Genomic DNA, 24,066 nt, shown 5'->3' with positions numbered 1-24,066 from the left:
GACGGAATCCCCAAGTTGCCAGAAGACTCTCTGCCCACCAGACTACAATTCCCAGAAACCACCAGGATGTGCAACATCTTATGACATTCTCACCATGGATGGACATGTGTGGAGTTAGCTCTCCTAATCCATCATCCTGATGCGATGACACGGCTTCAGCAACGTACTCTTCAGCAAACTGTCGCACCAGAGGTTTCATAAAGCTGTTTCATTTATTTACGCTAATCGTGTCCCAACAAGTTGCCGAAAAACACTGACAATGCAGTCACAGCAAATGTAATCGTAATGTGCTCCAAGATAAGATAAGATATATATTTATTAGTCCCACAGAGGGAAATCCTCTTAGCGGCCAAGCAAAATGCTTTTTATATGTAGTACCAGTTACATACTGTAACTAATTATCATCATTATTATCTTTCTAAGTGAGATTTTTTTATATATATATATTCTATCCACATATTTTGTTAATAAACAGAAAATACCATGAAGTCTTTTAGCTGCGTTTTGCGTTTTTTAACTGAATGTGATGCAGTAGAGATTGAATTCTGTTGAAGAACTGATGGCTGATGTTGGCTGATGGAGGGAAAGACAAGGGGGATAATCAGATTGCTACATGACTCATCTCCACCGGCTCGACATCTCTCAGGACCTTACTGAGCCAACACATTCGCACTCAACTATCTGCTCCAGCCTGCACTAAACACTGGAGGTGTTTTTGGAGCTACAGTTGTCTTGCTGAGCAGAAACAATTCACAGAGCCAACTACAATGTCAATTATTTGATGGGTTCCCAGGATTTTAATCAATAGCTGTGTCTTTAGTGTACGTCTGTAATATATGAGAAGGGGAACAGGACATCCGCTTTCGAGGCTTATCAAACATTTAGTGTCAAGACTACACAGGATAATGGCCTCTTGTGTCCTCTGACTGACTGGGTAATGACCCGTGAGCCCCATGCAGCAGGTCACACACACACAAAACATGTACACAAAGAGTAATCCTTGGTAGCTTGCAAACTACTCACATTGGTGGGACTTAATTTCCACTAAAAGTGTGTGTATTCTTGGTCCTATTAAGTGCTTTGGATAAATAAAATAAAAAAACATACATAAAGCAGTGTTGCAGGGGTTATGCACATTGGCCCCTCCTGATAACTTGAGTTGATTTAATCATACAGGAGTAGCAGGAGTGTATTCTTTAATAATGGTTTAAATTTCAGCCAGCACCTGAATCATAAACACACTTTGTTATCTGATATTTCAGAACACAAGCATGAATACTGCAACACGTGGACTCCAGCGAGCACCCGTGCACACACGCATCTCAAGTATAAACTGGGGCACACAAACCGCTCGCTTTCTCTTCCCTCACAGTAATGCGGAGAAACACAATTTAAGCAGCCGATATCTCTCTAACAAGCACAGAGCCGGGCGCAAACTGCCTGTTATATGCCTCATTGGGATTTGTTTAAGGGTGGAAGATTGTTTGTGCAATTGCGTGTTATGTGTGTGTTGAGATAGAGATAGAACTTTAGTCTGCAGCTGATGAATGAGAGATCATTACTGCTGCAGAGAGACAGTATAATGAGCTCTGGGTCCTTATGTACTGCAAACAGGATCCAGGTCAAAAAAGAGAAGTGGGGCGTCTTCGACTGATGGTTTCAAGATGCCATCAATTATCTTTGCGGCCCGTTTGGGCGCTATGATCTCTTCCAGTAGGGCAGTAAAATAGGAGAGAAAGAGTTTGATTTCCCAAAATAATGGTGGGAGGAAAAAGGAACATATTTTCATAGCTTGGAGCTGCAGCTTTCAAGTAAATCTTGCACTGGTGTTAAATGGAAGATTTGAGAATTGGTGGCAGTGGTGTGGGTATGTGTCTCAAGATAGACTCCGGCTTCAGGCATTGACATGTTCAAATTTTTCATGCCTGGTAATTCACCCATGGAACGATGACAGAGAGAGAGAAACAGAATGTGGGGAATGTGGAGGAGTTATCATCATGGCCATTGCTCGCCTCTGTAAAAAATGTGTTTTTTTGCGTGTGTGCGCGCATGCGTCTCCCTGTGGCCTGCTATTAGTACAGTAATGAGACACCTGTTACTCTCGTACTCCTCCAGCATCCCACAGTCCCTCTGGGGAGATCAACAATCTCACAACAGCAGATGGATGATGACAGGAAAAAGAGGCAAAGGGAGAGAGAAATAGAGGAGGGGTGAGCAGAGAGGGAGGAAATGGAGAGAAAGCACAGGGCCGATGACAGGAAGTGAGGCAGGGCGGCAGAGCAGAAATAGAGACTGAGAGGAGGAGGGATGATTTGATTGAGACTGTGTGCAGGGGACAAATGCTGTTCATTAGAGGTAATTGCCTCTCTCAGTCAACCCCCTCTCGTTTGATTTTCATTTCATCCTGATTTGTTGGTTCATTTCCCATGTGAGCGGCTTCGCACACCGCTTTATCACCGTCTTCTCACCTCGCCTTCCTCAAGAGGGTAAAGAACATACTTGGGAACATTTGTGGCTCGCATTGCTTGCTGAGGAAAACATCCGAGCGCCCATGACATGCAAACTCAACAGTGAATATTTTTAATTATTTCCCCCTCTGCTTGATACATGTTTATAATCAACTCGTCTCTGTTTAGACATGACAGAGGAATTGCACACAGCGCAAGTCAAGTTATGAGTTTGCTGCAAGTGACGAATAGGCCCAATTATCCATTTTATTAGTCATGTCAGGCAACAGCAGTGGAGCATCCCAACAACTTCCTCTGGATCCTTCTTGGATCTCCAGGTCATCTCATCTCATCTCATCTTCATCCGCTTAACCCGGGGTCGGGTCGCGGGGGCAGCAGCTTTAGCAGGGGACCCCAAACTTCCCTTTCCCGGGCCACACTAACCAGCTCTAACTGGGGGATCCCGAGGCGTTCCCAGGCCAGTGTGGAGATATAATCTCTCCACCTAGTCCTGGGTCTTCCCCGAGGCCTCCTCTCCAGGTGCTCTCTGACAAACTTCAGGTTCAGTATTCTTAGCACTTTAGCACAACTCCGAGGACCCTCCAGATGAATGAGCTTCTCATTCTCCAATAAATATTTATGGTTATAGTATGAAGCTAACAGCATTCGGAAGAAAGTTACGCTGTTTGACAACGGCAGTAATAAGTTTGTGACTAAATCAACGTAAATACAAAGCGAAAATTGGAAACTGAAGGCGGAAGTAGTCATCTTGAACCATGAAAATAACAATGTAACCAATTATTGGTAGTAGTCCATGAATGCTTTCTTTTAGCTCTTTAAATAAATTATTATTTTTACATTTATTTTAAGAGTTAGAGTTTATATTTTCAGTTTTAGACCTTGTTTTTTTAAGTTAAAGGTCTTTTTTTACACTGATTTACAGCTGCAATTTCATTTACGATAAATATGCCAATTATGTGCACAATGAACCAATTTCTTTTTTTGCCTTTAAAATGAGAGTGACATATTTGAATTGCTTGATTTGTCGGAAAACTGGTCCAAAACCCAAATAAATTCACTTTACTATCAAAACAAAAAAACCCAGACTCTTCCTAACATTATAAACTGGAATCAGAAACTGTCAAAACGATGCCCTTTTCCCTCTGCAAACTACTTCCCCTCTAAGTATCAAACATGTTCAGAAAAGATGTGAGGGAGAAAGCATCACAAGTTAATACCAATGTGGGAACAGAACCGTAACCATACCTCATAAACTTTTCAACACTAGAAACACACAGTTTATACATTTTAATTTGCTGGAGGGAAGATTGCCAGGACTGCAGTAGCACATATTCTTTCATAAAGGATAAGGAAGTGAAGAAGCAGCTTTTCTTTAGCTTGGAAGAAGGTGGACTGCTCTTATCACGACTGACCCTTAAGGCTAAATTCATTTATGAACAAAAATGACAGAGTGCTCCATGGCAGAATAGCCAAAAAAAAATAAAAAGTCACCAACACCACTGGTCCAACTTGCTTTTCTTCATCTAAGAACCCCTCTAAACAAAAGGTCTTTTCACACACTGCCTTATTCATTCTGCCTCCAGTGTTGTTCTGTAGCCCTGTGCTCTCAACACATTATGTCACATTATGTTGCTCATCCCTGGAAAATTGTATTTTTTCCTACCAAGGTTTTTTTTCCCACAGGAAGGAGGGATAGGTAAAAATAGAGCCCCCCCCCCCCGCACTCGGCCTCAACTGGAGACTGATTACGATCAACTTTCGTACACGACAACAAAATTGAGTTACCTAAACTCCTTTTGACCTCTTTATTCCACACACCATTCAGGTGTCAAACATGGTTCAGTACAATCAAAATCCCACGTTTTTGTATCAAATATATCCGGTGGAGAAATGTACAAATTGTCAGCATTTGTTTTACTATACATTATACAGCAGACTAAAGATTTTGCAGTAAATTACATTAAGTTTGTGAATTTAATTCACACCAGCAGTCGACATGAAGTACCCCTCCATTTAAGGCTATGCTGAAGCAACATGCAAGAGCCTCAGCACTAACTGGCATGCTCTTATCTCTCCTGTCCTATTGAAATGATTTTAGAAATTTAAAATGGCTAAGATCTAGAAGAGGTTTCCAGGAATATGGAAAGGCACATGTCAGTGTGACACTTTCAGCACAAAACTTTCACCAGAAATGTCTTGTTGACGGGCATTTGCAGAGATATCCAGTTGAAATACTCCTGTGTATCCGCTTCAAATACTTGGTAAAAGCCACTATGACACAAAGTAGTTCAGTCGTGGGAAGTTAAAAAAAGGAAATGTTGCACCTGTTTTTTTTTTAACGATTGTCAAGAGTTCTTACAGTCAGCAATAAATAATAGAAAACGACTTGATCGATAGGAATGCAAGATGTAAATATAAATTTGAGCTCTACAAAGAATACAACTGTTTGCATAAAACATACATATAAAGATCTGAACATGAGGACATCAGAATAAGATAATTTATCTTTGCTTTCTTTGCACATACTCAGAGACAGCACATGATAGAAATACATTCTCTGCCTGTCTGCTGTTAAAAGAACAGATTTAGGCAGGCAATCAGGCAGACGTGCAAGGAGAAATAAAAGCAAATTAATAAAAAAAATATACAGTATACATCCCATTTCTGCCCGAGAAATTCTGTCCATTTCCACAGTGTAAGCTTCTCAGTCCCCTCCCCACAGTGTTTGGAGTAGCATCCTCTCTTTCCAGGCATAATATCCCAATTTATCCTAATTGGAATTCTGAATGGATGGCTGGTTTTATTCCTTTGGGAAACAAGATAAAGAAAGACCTGAAAGGCACTGCAACTGGTCAAAGTCAGCGTCTGTCTTACATCTCTGCCCTCCGATTAGTTCCCTTGTCTCGACCAGCCGTATCCACCTCTACGTCCTCCTCTTCCTCTTCGTAATTATCTTCCTCGTTATTCTCGGCCTCTTTTCTGTGATCCCCCTCCTGTCTTGGGCCTTCCTGGTTTTTTACTTCATCCTGGAGCAAATCATAAAACAAGACGATTCACATTTTTTCCCAATCATTTTAACGTGTTTACTGAAACTAAGGCTCTACTTCTTAAAACTCTAAAAACAAAACTGGAAGGAGTTAATATTTTTGTCCAAACTAATATCTTGCAAAATGAAACACTGCACTCAAAAACCATGTTCTCTTCTGTCAAAACTGATTCTTTCCACCAAAACCATACACACAGCTTTCATATGACTATCTCTTACAGAGCATCAAATATTTAGGGTTTAATTTGTCCCAAAATAGGTTGCAGTTTTATGGTGCATACAGAATAAAGACTGTTGCCACATTCTAAAATACTGTGAATATATCATATACTCATGTTTTATTGACACTATCATTATATCAGCATAAGATACAATGCACATCTGTCTATCCATTGAATCTCAGAGTCGTGATACTGCAACAATGTTAAAGTTCTGAGAATACACAAACTATATTTATTTTGTTAAAACTCACAGTAACTGCTCTGATAAGTAAAATGAGAAACAGTCTAGTGAGAACATTTTAGTCTTTCTGGGGATGTTATGATGAAAAATAGATTACACAGCAAATATGTATTTGTTATAGTAATTGAAAACAGTAACATTTAAGTGAAAATATTGGAATTGGGTACAACTGAGAAAAACTGTAACAGTCTGTAATTATGGTCATTTTATTGTGGAAGTAGAGAACACAAGTATTAAGTATTACAAAGCTCGTCTTTCTATTCACTTGATAAAAATAAGCAAAAACATGTTCATTTTAATTCTATTGTAAATAAATGGAAGCAGTGACTCTTGTGCAAACACTGAAACACCTCTGCCAAACCAACTGTGCAGCAGAGGATGAATGAAGCTGAATGAAGTGAAAGCTCCACTGAGCTCAAGTTACAGAGAAACATTAGTACGTTCACTCGCTGGGTGACGGGCAGTGTATGAAACGAAAGTCATTTAAAGAAGCGAGGGGGACTAGAGACCTTAGTGTTCCTGGCTAAAAACTAGGAATTATAAATAAATGAGTGTCACTCTGCATTGGAGGTCAGGGGTCAGAGTCAGTTACACAACAGGACGTAGTAGGGAGACCAAAGTCCTGCTCAAGGTTGCTTCAAGGTTTGTACATTACTCAACACTGGAGATCATATCGTTTCACAACACTGTGCAAACATTTCAATTTACTATATATATTATTTCAAAGAGATAAACCGTGTTTGAGCTTCTCCAACCCGACACCCCAACAGACTCAACACCTGATCGTCCTCATTTACCAGGACGTGCACAGGCAAGGTTCAAGTTACAGAGAAAAAACACAGGCGCACACACACACACACATCGTCATCCCTGTGTAGCCAATACAACCAATATGTTTGTGGTGCTGTGCTATGACAATACATTAAGATTCAGCCTTCTAGAGACCACTGGATGCTGGATCAAAGAAAACTCATAGTGAAGTTACTGGGAAAACCTCCAACTTCACCTCTGAAATATTAAGTAAATATGTTTTTAGCATTATGTAATGGCATAAATAGGTACTTGACTTTACTGTGTCTTTGTGATAGGAGATGCACCAACCGGACACTTTGGAGGGAAATCTTTGAACGAATTCCACTTTGGGTTTGAGGGACCAAAACGCAGTGACTTCAGGAAAAACTAGAAACCCTCTCACCTGTTCTATGTTATCCTCGTTATAGGGATCCTCTCCTTCCTCCTCCACCTCCTCTCTCTTCTGCCCACCAGCTATGTCCTCCTGGACCTTCAGGACACCAGTGACATTGAACATTAAGGTATGGTAAGTCTGTTCCTGAATGCCCTTTTTGCTCCCTCATTTCTTTTTGTAACTTTACTCTGTATATGTACAGTGTTACACACCTCGTCCTCCAATTCCTCCTGGTACTGGTCATCCAGCGCGTCTTCCTGTTGATCTGGGTTTCCATCCATCTGAACACACAAATCACACAGGTATAAACATTAGGTTAAGATCATTTCTTTCCCTAGATCATGTGGTTTCTTCCCTTCTACAGATATCTCCAATTCTCAAACTCTCACTGTCTCCATCCAGGCCTCTAATCATCCTGTGGGAGTCTTCCGCCTGCTGTGATCTCTGTAGTTAGTTCTGCTGATGCTGAATATAGTTTCTGTGTATTTGACCGTTGCCTTGTTTTTCCTCTGGCCTCTTACTCACCACCATTTCCTCCTCCACAGCAGGTTGTTCGGGGCCAGGGCGTGTGTCTTTGTGCTGGGCTGGCGCTGCCGGCTCCTCTTCCTCCTCTACCACCTCCTCCTCCTCTTGTGCAACCCTGTGCTGCGGCCGCTCGTCCTCAGCCTCCTCAAACTCGTCCTCTCCCTGGTTGTTGGGGTCGTCCTCGGGGTCCAGCTCATTAACTACGGCACCCTGCAGAAGACACGATCATAGTAAAATAACACAGAATTAAAGAGAGTGAGAAAGAGATACTATAATAATGGTAATAGTGGGTTAATATTTGCACAAGATATATGGTGCATTAATATCAGAATAAGAGCAGGATTAAAATGCATGCAATAAAACTGTAGTGTGGGGGATTTATAACTGAATATGTCTGGCAGATATAAGTGATGGTGGCGGTTAGTGTACTCTAATACTGTATTAATTGCCTTGTTGGTATTCAGAAGCTATAATAGATCACTGGGTTGACTGACAAGTGGAAGACAAATAGAGGGGAGATGAACAGGCCAGCAGAGGACAGTGGGCTGGGAGGATGAAAGAATCAATTTGTGGATGGATGCCTGAATGGACGTATGAGACATGATACACTGGTGTGAATGTTAAGAAGCTGAATGAGCTGAAAGGATGGACAGATGATGAGGACACGTGTTAACAGATGGGAAGGAGCCGGACGCATGACAGTCACCTGCTGATGTGGTGGCACTCTCTGATCCACTTCCTGATTCTCCTCCTCCTCCTCGTGTAACATGTGAACGTCTGTTAACACGCACAAACATATCCACTAAATATAACAAACTTCTGATAGCATCAGACGGTGAGAAGTCAGAAAATGCAATCTGGAAGCCACCATTTTCTACTGGTAATCTCCAGGTCTCACCTTCTTCATCGTCAGTGTGTCGGTCCTCTTCTCCTTGAACAATATCGTTGTCCATGTTTTCATACTCGGTCCTCTTCCTAATGACAGCAATGACAGTACAGGACGGTCAGAAAAGCACAGGCGCTATGAGCCACATCACAACAGAGCTATTATTGTTGAGAAATATGCATCGGTACAGTGTATTTGAACACTTACTGCTTGCCAGAAAGCATTTTTTTTTTAGTTACTGATACATATTCAGCTGTATAAGATACTGTACATTGTTTATGTTATAGAACTAACAGGTCTGCATATTAAGACCCGAATAGTTTTCCCTTGCGTCTCTGCACAAATTGAATCAAAGTGTCAAACGTTTCCTCTTGGATTATGGATGTGTGTGTTCCTGCCAGGATCAGAGAATAATTAGTGGCAATTGCAACTTCCAATTTGCAGGAAGGGGATTTTCATTATTACTCAGGTTAATCAATGCAATGCTAGTCTCATTAAGTGGTTCTTTCCACATTTCTTTAGAATAAGATAATGGCTGATTAATGTAGCAACAAGACTGAATATGAAAACCCACCAGGGACAGTTCATTTCACTTTCTTGTTGTTATGTTAATACTTGAAAAGTGTTGAGTAATTACATAAGACTGCACAACATTTTTTTAATTATTTGAACAGAATATATTAAAATACATTCACCTTCTTAGCATTGGCATAGCAACAGAAATCTCAGAGGAATCTGCCTGATCCTTTGAGTTCAAGTATAAAAGTTTTGTTTTTGTAACTTTGGCGAACTATGCGCTCCGGAGTTTAACTGACTCCAGCTCAAATTGTAAGTCTGACCTTTGGTGCTCCTCTCTCATCAGCTGCTCCCGTCTGTCGGCCTCCTTGTGGTGCTGCTGCTCTCTCTCCTGTTCCTGCTTCAGCCTCTGCTCCCTCTCCTTCAGTACCTTGTCTCTGTGGACCTGCAGGGCCCCCTGTCGTATCTGGATCTGCCTGCGCTCCTCTGCCCTCTGAGCCTCCAGGCGCTGCTGCTCCTGCTGCTGCTCGTAGGCTGACTTCACACGTTCCACTTGGGCGTGCGCCTCGTGCTGCAGCTGGGGACCCTTTTGAGAAGACAAACAGATGCAAAAGGACCAATATGTAGAGTGAGGAAAAATCTAATCAAACATATAGAGTTGCTGCTAATTTGAGACATAAATGTGGAGGTGAGGTATAATTCATCCTTTGGGAAAGTTTAATAAATGAAAATGACAGTGTAAAAAAAAGAGCACAACGCATAATGAGCAAGCTGTCATTAATCAAAGAAGTAAACACTGAGGGAAGGTTGTAATTTATCCTGGTTCCTCTGAGATTTAAGATGAATGACTAACACTTCAATTTGAGCAGGAGCCGTGTCCGCGATATGACAAGGACAAACAATACTAATTTATGATTACAAGGTTAATGTGCTCAATTAAGCGATTTTGAAATAAATGAATAACCACACCACAGGTATACAAGTCACTCTAAACTAGTCATATTAAACTGAGATACAGAACATTGAAGCCAGTTCAAGGCCTATTTTAACCCTGTTTAGATAAGACTGACCGGTTGTGGCTGGCGTCTATGTCGGTCCAGGGCGTTCTCGTCGGGCTGGTCATGTTCTGGCTCCTCCTCCTCCTCCTCCTCCTGCTGCTGCTCATCCTGTGGCTGATCTGGGTCCTCTTCGAGCTTCTGAGGCTGTCCTGCTTGAGCCATCTCCTCCTCTGCCAGCTCCCTCTTCCTCTCAGCCTCTCCCTCTCCATCCTCCTCTTTATCTGACAAGGTATGCTCGGATACGGTGGGGTGGGACTTGAGAAATAATAACATTTGTATGTTTTTATATGCACAGTTCATAGTTTGCCTTGATAATAAAGTGAACCCAAAGAATCCAACATTACCGTAGACTCAGTGTGCGGGTTATTCTCCTCTTTGTGTGGTTGTTTCAGTATTGTGTTCTGTTCGGCTTCATGAATGTGGGACTCAGGTGCTATGGCAGCTGGCTGCTGGAGGGCAGGGTTTTGTTCAGGTTGTCTCAGATTTGGCGTCCTGTTCAGGGACTCCCTCAGCTGCTTGTATTCATCCACCTGCACCTGAAGGGAACAACATACACAGGTGGGCCAGGGGTGTGCATGCTGCATGATTCTCATTCAAAAACGTCCTGTATATGTATGTGGAGCTGTTACCTTTGATTGGGCTGTATATCTTTTGAATACTAGTGCTGATGTGGTTTTAAATTATGCTCATTATACTGCACATTGTATATATCATCATATTCCAATTTTGTTTTTTACTTGAACAGGTGTTTTTATTATTTACATATGAACAATTATCTTATTAAAGCAAAACAACAAGCAAACAGGTGCATGAATCTGAACATTTCTTTTGGGACTTGACTGTTTCTGTGCTACAGTACTTCCAGTCAGGTAAAGGAGGAAGGTACACATCCGAAAACACTCTGCAACAAGTGCTGCGTTGCAGGTAAGCATAGACAACTATCACACAAAAAATATTGTTTAGCCCCTCCTCTCATCTGGGAAAAAAAAGACATTATATACATCCCCTATTTCCTGTGGCGATACAGACATTTATTTTCACATTGAGCATCCAGTTTAGACCAGTATATCATAAAAGATCCTTTATACATACACATTACACACAAACTTTAAAACCAGGCCAGAGGGTTAAATTCTAAAAATTCTTGCTAAATGCCTCCCCTCTCTCTCTCTTTATCTCGCTCCACTCCCTCTATTATATCTTTCTGGCTGATTGGCTGGAACGTGCTTTAGATGTACTGCTCTGACAGCCCTGACTAAACCAAAACCCCTGGAGTGAAGGAGAGTGTGTGTGTGTGTGTGTGTGTGTGTGTGTGTGTGTGTGTGTGTGTGTGTGTGTGTGTGTGTGTGTGTGTGTGTGTGTGTGTGTGTGTGTGTGTGTGTGTGTGTGTGTGTGTGTGTGTGTGTGTGTGTGTGTGTGTGTGTGTGTGTGTCTGTGTGTCAACCCAACCAGAAGTACTGATGGAAAGCAGGACTGGCTTTAAAATAAATTAGCAAACGCAGACAGATAGAAAGAGAGAGAGGAAAAGAGAGGAGAGCGAGAGAGTGTCTATTAATACAGATGGAGAGGAGGAAAGCATTTCAAACCAATCAGCAGAGCACTGTATATTCAAAAAACCATTCAGCCATTTCAAAGGTCAGCCTCAGGAAGAAATAGCAAACATCTGATCTAATTACCCAAAAACCAAGCAACACCCTGGACATCTCTTTTTCTTCTCTACTGTGGATTATACAGTCCGCTGAGAAAAACATTTTTTTCTGTTTATTGAGAAGGTTAAAGTAAAAGTTAAAGTAAGGCTGGGAGGAGTGCAGAGTAGAACTTGACCATGTCTTTCATCAGCTCATTATGATTATTGACAAACTGTAGAGCAGTAAGAGAGAGTCCCCATCATCTGGCTGTTTTACTCCATTACACCACCCTAGTCTCTGTAGCTTCATTGCTAACATGCTAATGTTAACAAGTAAAATGCAACTCTTTGGACCTTTCTAAGACAAAATATTTTCCCTCTTTCCGCAATAAGATTTGCAACGCTCGATGGGAAGAAAAAAGTACTTGTGATGCAGCAATTTAGCTGACTTCAGTGACTGGAGTAAACAATGAGACTGCATCTCTCACTGCCTTCCTACCTGAGCTGCAGCGAGCGCACTCTTGTGGTCTTCCAGCGTCAGTGCGAGCTGGCTGTGGGCTGCCTTCAGGTCCTGATGCTGAACCTGGACACACAAGCGCAACCACAAAGCATCAATGACCCATTCATCTTTATGTAAGGCTTAAAATTTAAGATAAGACACAAGGCACATTCTCCTGAGTGATTGACAACTTTATATCTTCCAGATAACACCTGCGGGCCTCATGCAGGAAGCAATATATGAAAAAAGCCACATTTTTTTTGTCGTATCCATGGTTTCTTCTTATTTTGTTAGTACCCATTGGTTCCTTGGTTATCTTATTTTTTTTTTATTTTGCTGTTCTCTGAGGTAAAAGAACATTTTACGAGAGGTCAAGAGCACCCTTACCAAGACAAGAAATTTTTTTTTGCTTTTTCAGACCCCAAATTGTTCACCCAATGCAAGGAAGCTTTAAATTAGGGGAACATAAATTACTATTTACTGTAACAGTATATCGAGTTCCCTGCTGCTGAAGTTCTTTTTACTTTTTCGATGACATTCCCAGTTCTTGGGGGTGTGCCAGAGTATTCACACACGGCACAACACCTGCCCTTATATAGTGTTATAAACAATTATGATCAAGTGGGATTTATCATTCAGCACACCTGGGTAAGAGCAGATTTGGATAGCTGCTGCATGAGGCCCTGGGTCTTCATACTAAAAGGACGATGATGACAGATATACTGTATATGACAAATTATCGAGTAGAACAGGATTAATCTCACCTGTGCATCTTTTAGCTGTGTGTGAATGTCATGGTGGGCTTTCCTCAGCTGTTTATTTTCCTCTTTGAGATTATATAAATTATCTGCCGTCACAAACATCAAAGAGATTAACAGAAATAATGCATCTGAAGAGGAAACGCATGAAATACATTAAAGAGGAACAACATTCTACAGCAAAACATTTTCAAAAATGAATTCATTTTTTTTATCCTTATGACTCATGTTACAAACCCTGCTTCCACTCCTCGGTTACTATTCCTGCCCGAAACACTGGCCTCAGAGTAAATATGAGAGCAATGTTTCTTTTTAGAACTTGTGACCCAGTTCACCAGATTATCCACAGACATCACTGAACACTTTCTTATAGGAACTATTTTATTTCTACCAAACTGCACCCGCCATTCGTATCACATTCAGAAGTGAGCGTACCCATGGGCGAGAGGCTCCTGCTCTAACATCAGCTAACTCAGGTGAGCTAGCAGTCTCAGTTAGCTATAAACTAATCCCCACATATTATAATGATAGTGAAAGAATAAGCCATTCTGCCTGTCATACGGTAGGTTTATGTAGTTCGGTAGAAAGAAACGTTGTGGATAATGGATATCTGTGGATTCTCTTATGTAACCGGGTCATGATTTCTGTAAAGAGATATTGCTATTGAGGTTTCCAAATGTATTTTTGGCACAAACCTCGAGCCGAGTTTCATCTAGCTATCTCTAGCTAGGAGGAAAAAATATGTATTTCTGATTTTGGGGTGAACTGTCCCTTTAAGCAACAAGGCTTGAAACAGAAGATGGTTTTAACTACATACTGAATGGTATAATATAACAAAAATATTTTTCAAGCGTAGATCTAAGAGTCTGCACATAAAGCACTTACATTATATGAGATATGCAGTATTTTATTATGTCAGAAGATGGAGACAAAGAAAGAATGTTTAGTGAAAGCTCCAGTGTATGGGTACCATTTATGTGTGTGCAACTGAGTGGTGTTAAAATTCAGTAACATTTCTGTGTGTGACCATCTGTACCTTTCAGGTGGGTGAGTTCCACCTCTTTGACTTGCTGTATTTTCTCGTAGTGCTCTTTGTGTTCATCCAGCAGCCGGTTGTGGTCCTCGCCCTGGGCTTGGTGCTGCTCCACCAGATTGTAATACTGCTTCTTCAAGTCATCGTGCTGGTTCTGACAGAAGGAAGAATATTGTTATGACAATATCTAAAGCATATATTCATCATAGCAGAAATGAAACCCATCACCGACATAAACTTTACACCAAAGAGAGGAAGGATGTAGTGTGATAAGGTCAGAGAGAGTGTATGTACATGACAGGAAGGTTAAATATGAGGATGTCCGTTAATAACAAAAATAAAGAAACAAACAGTGTAAGGATATGTTTGTGTATGAGGGGATGGTGATTTCTACCTTTAACATCTGATGTTGCACTTGTAGAGAATTTAATCTGCCGCTAGAGTCCTGCTGTTTGAGCATAAAAACAAAACAACATTCATACTTCAGGATATGAAACCAGTGACGTTGCAGTTCAGGCTGACTGGTACCTCCATAATGGATAATGCTAGATAGTACAGTGCAGAATATATCTAATAGTAGCGGTGTTTAACAAAGAAATGCAAGCAGATGGAGGACAGGTTATAAGAGAGGTGATACAACGATATAAAAATCTATAAAAGTAAGTTAAGAGATATTTTGTAATGAGGATACTCAATCATAGCAGAGGAAACGTACCTTCTCCTTGTTCAGTGTCTGTTGTGTATCAAGTTTATAAACCAGAAAATCTAAAAAAAAAAAAAAAAAACAGAAACAGAACCGGTCAACAATGTGATGGGAAACTGTGAGTTAACTTAAGAAATAACACTGTGATGCATAAGCATGAGTGACATTTTGATGCTTTTAAACATCATACACAAAAATGTTAATAATACTTCAGCCAGTTCACAAAAATGACACACCATCCCTTAATGTAATACCCATACTGTGTTACTGCTGCACCTTGCGTTGGCAAATTATGTAAAAACTCTATAAGACTTACCCTTAAACTTGTTAAATACTTGTATTAGAATATATCACATTACAGTCAAAGATGACTTATGTCATCAAATATTGTAAGTACCATCAGACAGCAGTCTAATATTTGTTCTACCAAATTATACTGTATGCAGTTTCAGAATGAGACATGAATGAAATGAAATACCTAAAAGCATATTTCTCTCACCTTCTTTGGCTTTTTTATGCTCTAACCTCTCCTTCTGAAGAGACTTCTCTAACCTGGAGCGATGCTCGTACACCACTGAACATGTAAAAGAGAGATGGAGGGATTAGGGGAAGAAAGGGTATACGCAAGGAACAAAAACAGAGAGAGAAAACACAGGTTAAGTGAATGTCCTGAACTCTGTTTGAGCTGGGTGGAAGGTAAACTAATCAAAAAGACAGCTGTAAGACAAACATATGCACTCACAAACATTTAATTTTAGAGGAGGTGGACAGAAACAGGATGTGCATTTTAGAGTTGATATGAGAGCCAGGTGTGATATTTATTCAACCAGACTGGGATCTCGGTACATGACAGCTTCTCCATCGGCAGAAAGCTGTGGTATTCCTCACAAGCCTGGTGGTCCAAAGGTATTTACAAATACTACTAGTTTGGTTCAGGCTGCTTCTGTGTGCCTCGTGGGTGGTGTCTGCCACAAGCAATAGTATAATCATGAGTACGGGTGATTATAGGAGAGTTTTTGAGAGTAGGCGGGTAGACTTATTTGAAGAAAGATCATGCTTTAGTTCTTATTCACTTTTAATCTCTCCAGCTATCGTCCTCACTCCACACACTCTCATACAGATCCTTCCTTACATTTTTCACCTTCATTAGATTCAAGATTAAATGCAGTGAAATGGAAATAAGTCGTGTGGGGAATTAGGGTCATTGTAACAGCCGAGCACGGGGTGGAGATAATACAGCATGATACAGTGCTCTACAACTATCTGACACACACGCGCACACACACACACACTTTTTAATAATTAACAATAGTTAATTTCAATGCATTTTTTGTGATTCAGATTCAAATTTTCTTCAGTCATATTGAGCTTTTCTTCCCTCAGTCGTCTGTCCAAACACAATGGAGTCTATACCTAAGTGCCAACTGACAATATTAAAAGTAACTCCCGTCAACACTTTGGTAATAGACACTGTGCACCTAACCTTATTTGTTTCAAGAAATATATCAACTCACTACTTCAATATGAAAATATGGACTAACTATAAATGCAAAATTTTAAATCAATCTATTCTGGCACTTATCGCTTGCCGTGATCTTGGGCCAGCCTCGAACTCACCCAGCTTGAAAAACAAAACAGTCAGTTTCTTCCATGCCCTCCCTGACTCTGCTGCCCAGGGCTGGGGGCTGGGCGGGCTAACTGATGATGTGGCTGTTCTTCCTTCTGCTGAGTGCAAACTCAACAGATTCCAGGATAAACAGTAAAATACACACTGTAATAATAATTTCACGAGGATAACAACATTGAGAAGGGTAAAAGAGTGTAAGAGAGAAACAAATGTGGGAACATGAGCAAAAACATGGATAATGAAACAGAGGAAAGCCCACACAGATGACATGGGGAGAGAGTCAAACACTCCTTTTGTCCAGCTGTCCACCCTGTCTGCTTCCCTTTCTACCGGCTGTCCATCTGACTATTTCAACACTGCCTGTGTCCAGCCTCTTTTCCCCTCCATCTACAATATCTAGACCTGTATCCAAACAACTTCATAGCACATATAATCATTGCTCTATTCTCGTTTAACTGGACTAAAATGCAGCCTAGAGACTTGAAACAGTGGATTGTGGCATCTTGATAAACAGATTTCAGTAGTTGGTATATCCAATACAGCCTCGCAGTGGTTTTCAGCATATTTGTTAGGACGTAGGTTTTTTTGTCTCCTCTTTAGCCCCGACAACATGTGGAGTGCCCCAGGGTTGAATATTAGGACCAATCTTATTTTCTTTGTATACATCATAGGCGGATAGGATATTGCATTTCATTACTATGCAGATGATAACAAGATGTATCTGCCCATGAAGTCCAAGCCTGTCTAGTTAAATGTCTAGCAGATGTGAAATACTGTTTGTCCATAATGTTTCTTCAATTAAATTAATTGAGATTATTGTCATTGGCCTAGAAAACCTACATGCACATATCAAGAAATAAAAATAGAAAAAAAGGTGGCATTTTTGATTACGGCCTCAATTTTGCAAAGCAAATCGAGCGAGCTTGTCCAGTCCTCTCTTTATCAACTAAAACAAATGTATGATCTATCTTGTTGATTTGACTTCTGTATATTTGTTCTAATTGTTTGTGTAAAGGTGCTATTAAAATAAATGTTTTTATTATTTTTTAACTTTAACTATGGCTTATTAGACCCTGTAATCAGTGAGCGATTAATGAACCCCCTTTCAGTTTGCGGTGTTGACGATACAAACTTTTACAAGGATCTGGTTAATGCTATAATTTCACATCAAAAGACTTTCAGAAATAACATTTGATCTTCAGGTTAATAATTGTGAAAATGGCTATATCCAACAAACTTCAAACAAGTGTCTTTCCAAAGTATTTCTTTTGATATGAACTGACGGCATGCTTTTCTGTAAACCTCTCTGATACATCAGATTAGGGAGGTTTTTATTCCCCTTTTTGGCTCTGTGCCCTCTTAGCAGTGAGAAGTGCCAAAGATGAGGCCATGTTGCTCTTAGTCAGCTCAGAGTTCAGGCCACTCCACACACACCCTCTCTCTAGGGGACAACATGAACAAGCAGGGCAACAGCTACAAAGAGGCTACAGTCTAAAAAAAGAATGTCATTTGAATTATTAAAACCCACTAATTGCCACACGGCAATCTCATAATTTACATAGTACATTTCATACAGAAAATCAATGTGCCTCACATAAAAAAATTATAAACATAACAGTACAAGGCAAAGATGCAAAAATCAACATGACAAACCACAACCTCAAAAATGACCTTTTTGAATCCAGCAGTCATTTGTGAAAGTCCCCACTGTAAAATGTGTAATGTAGTGCAGACTACTATTCCTAAAAACAAGCATCAACATTATCTTGAGCTTCTAAACACACACAGACACACGGATTAACGTTACACCGACCCGTATCTTGTTCAAACCTCAAAGAGCACGGTAATGGACATTTATTGTTGAAAAGTTTCCCCTTAAACCAAGGACACATTTCCCTTAGGGTGTAGTTAAAGTGCATCATCACAGAGAGAACAAGGGAGCTCTCTATGGTGGAGACCTTTACTGGCCTAATGGTTTAGATGTGGGGAAAACTGGACTGGTTAGATTTGGCCGAGCTGGTGTGCACTGTGAAAACTATCAATCAATCAATCGACCACACAGGGAAATGGGCTGCAAACTTTTGTTTTAGAAGTGTTTGTGTGTATGTTTACACATCCAAACACGTGTATAAACACAGTAGAGCAGTGCAGGAGGGAGTGAGATTCAATACGGATCTTAACTTATTTCAATAATGTAAACAATGTTGTATGAACGATTCCTGCATGTTGTATCTATTTTGACTGGGTGATCAGAAAGCTCTGAGAACACCTGACCTCAACATCCAGGTCAGGCTCCACACTGGGCCACAACACATGGGCTGATCCACGATCACGTATCAGGTCACAGAAGCTAAATGTGTATTAAAATAAATGCAGATCTTTTGCTCAGTCCTATCACTTTGGTATTTCAACCCATAAGCCAAAGTTTACTGGTGTTGTATTGCACTAGAGATCACACATGTACTTCAACATTTAAACAGTATAAAGTTCATTTCAGTTACATTTATTTTTAGCTTTCTCTCTTATGAGCACGCAGGGCAAACTTTCACAAAGACGCCACCAGAACATATTGTGGCTTTCACTATTTTTTCCTCTCATGGTAATTCCTGTGGCTTTCTTACTACTTCCTACTGGTGTAACCCACAGCTGTACCTTTATACCCAGTAAACCTGCGTACAAACAACTAGACAAAGGTAAGGGATTTTCTTTCTCTACATAAAAAATGTACTCATAAGAGGCAGGCCCAGTGGTGGGAAGTTCCACAATAGACTGTAAATAAAAATGGACAACTTGACGCCTTTCCAAAAGTGAAGCCAAAACATCTCGATAGCCCCGGGGTGGCTGGCTGTAGTATAGGTCATGAATCCCGCCTGGTTGCAAAATTACAACATGGTGACGGATGTTTTACGACTTTTATAAGATTGTTGTTTGAGGGTTCTCAAATGTCCAAATGGCTATGCCTTTGAACCTTCATTCTTTCTCCAACTGTACAAAAGTGAAGGCAGGTGGGAACCCAACAAGAAACTTGCTTCCTCATCAACCAAATTATGAACTTACATATGAAGGTTCAAAGGCATAGCGATTTGGACATTTGAGAACCCTGACCCAACAATCTTATAAAAGTCGCAATAACAAATTCTGATTCTCTCTTAACATTAATATGAACTGCGGTTTTCCCATTATGTATGTTGGCAGCAAAACCTGAACTTCTCATTACTATTAAAACAACAACAACAAACAAATCAGGTCTGTTAAAAACAGAGATAAAGTACATCTCTAACCGAAAGCACCATACTATCTATCGCATGGATAAAAACAGACATTTTCAACTGTTGAGACAATAAACAGCAAACAATAACTGTGTTGGTGATGTAAAAAATATTATAACACTCATTTAGAGATGACTGCAATTATTCTATTTGATTCATATTTTACAAACAGCACATAAACAATGATGTGTCTGTGCGTGGGAGGAGTGAACGGGTGTTAAATCACAGGGACACATTCGTCAGAGTGAATGCAAAAACCACAAAGTGCCAGTTGATCCTTTTAAATGACTGACAACTGTGGTTAAAGTGGGCAACAGAGAATCAATACAGCTGGCTCACAGCCCCCAAGCAATGGCCCACCTCTAAATATAGGACACAAAAAACACCATCAACAGACAGCCGTGGATATCAAGTGGCATGACCCTTGCGATTGACCGAATGATCCATCGCTTCACAATGAAACTAAGGGTGTGGTGCACAAGTTGAGAGATTTAAATGGAGCTACGCAGTTCCAACTTTATTCAAAGTGTCACCCTATACTGCCATGCCCTCTGTTTCTGGGTATATCCCCTTTGCTGCAGCTTTTTGAAAAACAAAATAGGAGCCATAACGTTGACCTAAAAAAGGAGGCAGCTCACCTGGAGGAAAACAAATATTCACTTGAGGTGGGATTTGAACACGGTCTTATTTCGAGCCGTTTGTTCTTTTATCTTGTTAAATATGGGTTAGCTGTCTGCCCCCACACAACTGTCTTTGTCTTAGAAATGAACACAATTAAAATCATTGAGGTAATAATTACACAATTCTCACAAAAGGCTGCACTACTAGCTATGAAGTCAGATTCACTGTTTAACAATGTGCTTTACATGACAACAAAACAAACACATGGCTTATGTGCATGTGTATGCATACTTTTACAAACGTTATGGGTAGGAGCTTAAGGACAACTTAGTTATGCTGGACAAAGCTGTGGACGATAGGAAGAGATGGCTGCTGGGTAGGAGGATCAAACGTTGCATTAAATTAACAGGTCCACAGTCTGGGCTTTAACCCTGACACACTATTTGCCTCCCTGATGTGGGCATGAACCTTGTTTTCAACAGATTGAGCCATGTAGGAGCGGGCCCTCCGCCCACAAACCCATGGCATAATGACATGACACAAAACCTCACGTCAGCACAGCAGAATGCATTTAAGTGCGTTTATATGGAGGGAGTAAATCTGTGAGGTTACTGCAGGACATGACTGTTAAATCTTTTGTAGAGAGAGGGCACGTAAGAAGATAAAAGTTGAGTTTTTAATGGAAACATTCTGCTTGTAATACAGGGAGCCTTACTGTAAAGCTACTATTGTTAATGTGTGTCACTCTTTCACAAACATGGCAATAAAGCAAATATATTAATCCATATGTGTCATGACTGCAACTCAACAACAGGTGACTATGTGCCAACAGGACTTTACAATGTAGGTACATCGTCACATTTTGAAGAAAAATATCCAAATGCAAACAAGCTGGTCACTTCTGTCAAATAAGAAAACACAGGAGTGTAACTAGAGCTAAATTGATTATTTAATTCATTGATGCGTAGATCAACAGAAAATGTATCCTCAACTACTTTGATCATTCTATTCATTTCAGTCATTTTTGAAGGAAAAATACTAATGTTAAGACACAAGTTTCTTGAAGGCATCAACTTGGGTTTCAGAAAATTATTTCAGCTATTTTAAACAAGCCCAAAATTGGTATTTTTAATGAAAATAATCAAAAAGTTGTGTCCCTATCTAGTATATGCTACCAGTCCCAATCTTTTATATACCCTTTCTTCTTACACAACCAGGGCATAACATTAGCACCATTCAAATGGGGGTAAAATACGCAAGTGTCTGGTGCATTTACTTGACTCACCAGTCAAAAAAACAATGCCAGGTCTATTGAGTGGTTGGTAAAATTTCAACACGCACTGGCCATTTGGTTGGTGAAACAAACAGTTAATTTTGCACCTTAAACAACTAAATATCCGTTATCAATGTTTTATGCTGCAATAATAGGATTGTTGACATCAGTAATGTGTGTAAACATGGCACTAAACCATTTGAAAAACACACTTAATTATTAACTTTAGATCTCAAGTTCAAAGCCTCCAAGGATAAATATAGCCAGAGTATATATGGTAAGCCATACGCCACAATATGTCGGTCAAAATCAAAAGTTTTGCAAGCAATACGGTCTTCAGTATGTGGACATCAGGATGGTGTAGCATCCAAATGGCTAAACCCTAAAATGGTTTTAACAGCTTGCCAATATTGTATGCAAGACTGTAACGCATTTGCTTGAAACCAAGGTGACTGTGCCCTCTTTTCCTCCAGCCATGGCTGAAGGAAGCAGATGTTAAGGCTGACCTCGTGACCTTAAAGTATACTAATCTGTGCACTGAGGTGAGCCTGGGGATGCACTACAACCAGGTGTGTATTTATGTGTGTATGTGTGTGTGTGTGTGTGTGTGTGTGTGTGTGTGTGTGTGTGTGTGTGTGTGTGTGTGTGTGTGTGTGTGTGTGTGTGTGTGTGTGTCATAGGCTCCAGTCACAGTTCCACACACTACAGTTACTGTAGTTACAGGCCAACTGTAGGCCTATGCAAAAGGCAGAACCATCCAGCCAAATGAACTTTCTGTTGAACTGCACCACACAATCTGCTCAGACCATAGCTCAGACCTTAACCTGACTTATCACAGGATTAGGCCACTTAAGGTCACAGGTCAAACACGGGCAAATCACTGCTTGTCTAAACAGTGTACTTACAGTATAGTAAGATCACATTAGATGACAGTTTCAGTGAAGTCATCCTTGCATTTGACACAAATACACAATTAAGCGCTTCTTTCGGTACAGTTTAAACGTTCAACGGTGTCTGGCATTACAAGCTTCCACCACTCACTGTTTATTGTGGTTTATATTTAAAAAGTAAACGTGTTAAGGTGCTAACTGGATGCCAAACTGGACTCTGGTTCGCAATGTATCGTATAATATCCTTAAGTTTGTTTTAAGAAGTGAAAGCTGCAGTTTTGTTAGTGAAGTCTGGCGACGCTCACCTCTGTCACCTGAACAACCCTTCAATCACATCACCGTCACTGCGTGTGTTTACCTTGGAGCTGTGCCGAGAGTGACTCCTGGTGTTGCTGGTACTTCAGTGCCGTCGCCTCGGTCCTCTTGAGCTGTTTGTGCAGCTCATACGATATCATCCCCCCGTACATCACCCCGCACACCACGGTGACCAGCAGGAGACACTGGAAGATCCTCCGCTGCCTCCGGGAGCACACCCCGCTTCCCATGTTGGACCCGCACCCCTCCCCGCTGTCTGCGCGAGAAAACCCCGTCTCTGCTGCAGGAAACTTCACGACTCAACTTTTTTTTTTTTGTGGAAACCTTCCTGGTGAATACTGAAGAAGAAGCCCTCCTCTCCCCCCACTCACTCCCCGAGCATTTCCACGCAGAAAGTACGAGTTACGCGCTAATATGTATACATTATTTGTAGCAAAGCCACATCCTCTATCTCTCTCTCTCTCTGTGACTTCAAAGGAGCCGCTCAGATTTTCGCTACACGTCACGGTAAACTCTGCAGGACGAACCCGAGGCTGGTGACCCCCGCTTGCGTCTTCGTTTCCCCGCCGCAGACGTCAACTTTACCCCCGAGAGGAGTTTGTGGGGAAAGTCAAACTTCACGAGGCCTCCATAGCACCTTTAACTTTAGTTACGTGTCAGCCCAGCAGCTGCCTGCCATCCTAGTACAACTCCAAAGGAAGTCCCTCCCTCGAAAAAAAATCACAAATTTCCCTATTCCCGCCCTCACATGAATAGTTGTTATCGATTGGTCGCCAGAGAGCTCGATCAAAAAGCAGCTGGGGCATGAGAGGGTGGGGCCGTCTAATGGGGTGGAGGGTTTGGACACGCCCCCATTACAGAGACCTGTTGTTGTAATCTGGTGGTAATGCTATTATGACATCTTAGAATACTGTGCAAATAGTTTGCATACTCAAAACTTAGTTCATTGCTTGATTTATTTTACGTTAGCTTTATTTTTGATTTGATTTATGTTTTATGCTTATTGTTACTCTCACCCTTTCTGAAGAAGAAGAAGAAGAAGAATTACTTTATTTATCCTGCACGGGGAAATTGAATTTTCACTCTTATTATTATACATGTTACACACACAGACCCGAAATACACACATGCACAAACAGGACCTATACATGCAATTTGGGGGAGATGTTAGAGCGAGGGGGCTGCCAGTGACCAGCGCCCCGAGCGGTTGGGGGTTCAGTGCCTTGCTCAATAGCACCTCGGCAGTGCCCAGGAGATGAACTGGCACCTCTCCAGCCACCAGTTCACGCTCCATACATGGTCGA

At 40.9% G+C, this 24,066-nt stretch overlaps 1 protein-coding gene across 1 annotated transcript; it reads right to left on the bottom strand.

Annotated features, from left to right (window-relative positions):
• Positions 1–4,271: 4,271 nt before the first annotated feature.
• golim4a (golgi integral membrane protein 4a) lies at positions 4,272–23,429 on the bottom strand. The gene is made up of 16 exons (XM_083913603.1): positions 22,806–23,429; positions 15,267–15,341; positions 14,780–14,829; positions 14,459–14,512; positions 14,068–14,218; positions 13,038–13,120; positions 12,274–12,357; positions 10,492–10,683; positions 10,160–10,402; positions 9,413–9,675; positions 8,586–8,662; positions 8,394–8,464; positions 7,688–7,897; positions 7,375–7,443; positions 7,172–7,258; positions 4,272–5,494 (listed from the first exon to the last, which is right to left on the bottom strand). Exons 1-16 carry the CDS (start codon positions 22,990–22,992, stop codon positions 5,339–5,341), a joined length of 2,052 nt encoding a protein of 683 aa, XP_083769729.1. The 5' UTR covers positions 22,993–23,429; the 3' UTR covers positions 4,272–5,338.
• Positions 23,430–24,066: the final 637 nt, after the last annotated feature.

This window comes from Echiichthys vipera (assembly GCF_963691815.1).
Source record: "Echiichthys vipera genome assembly, chromosome: 5".
NCBI classification, from domain to species: Eukaryota; Metazoa; Chordata; class Actinopteri; order Perciformes; family Trachinidae; genus Echiichthys; species Echiichthys vipera.
Note: the sequence above shows the minus strand (reverse complement) of the source record. Positions and strands in the feature narration are given on the sequence as shown.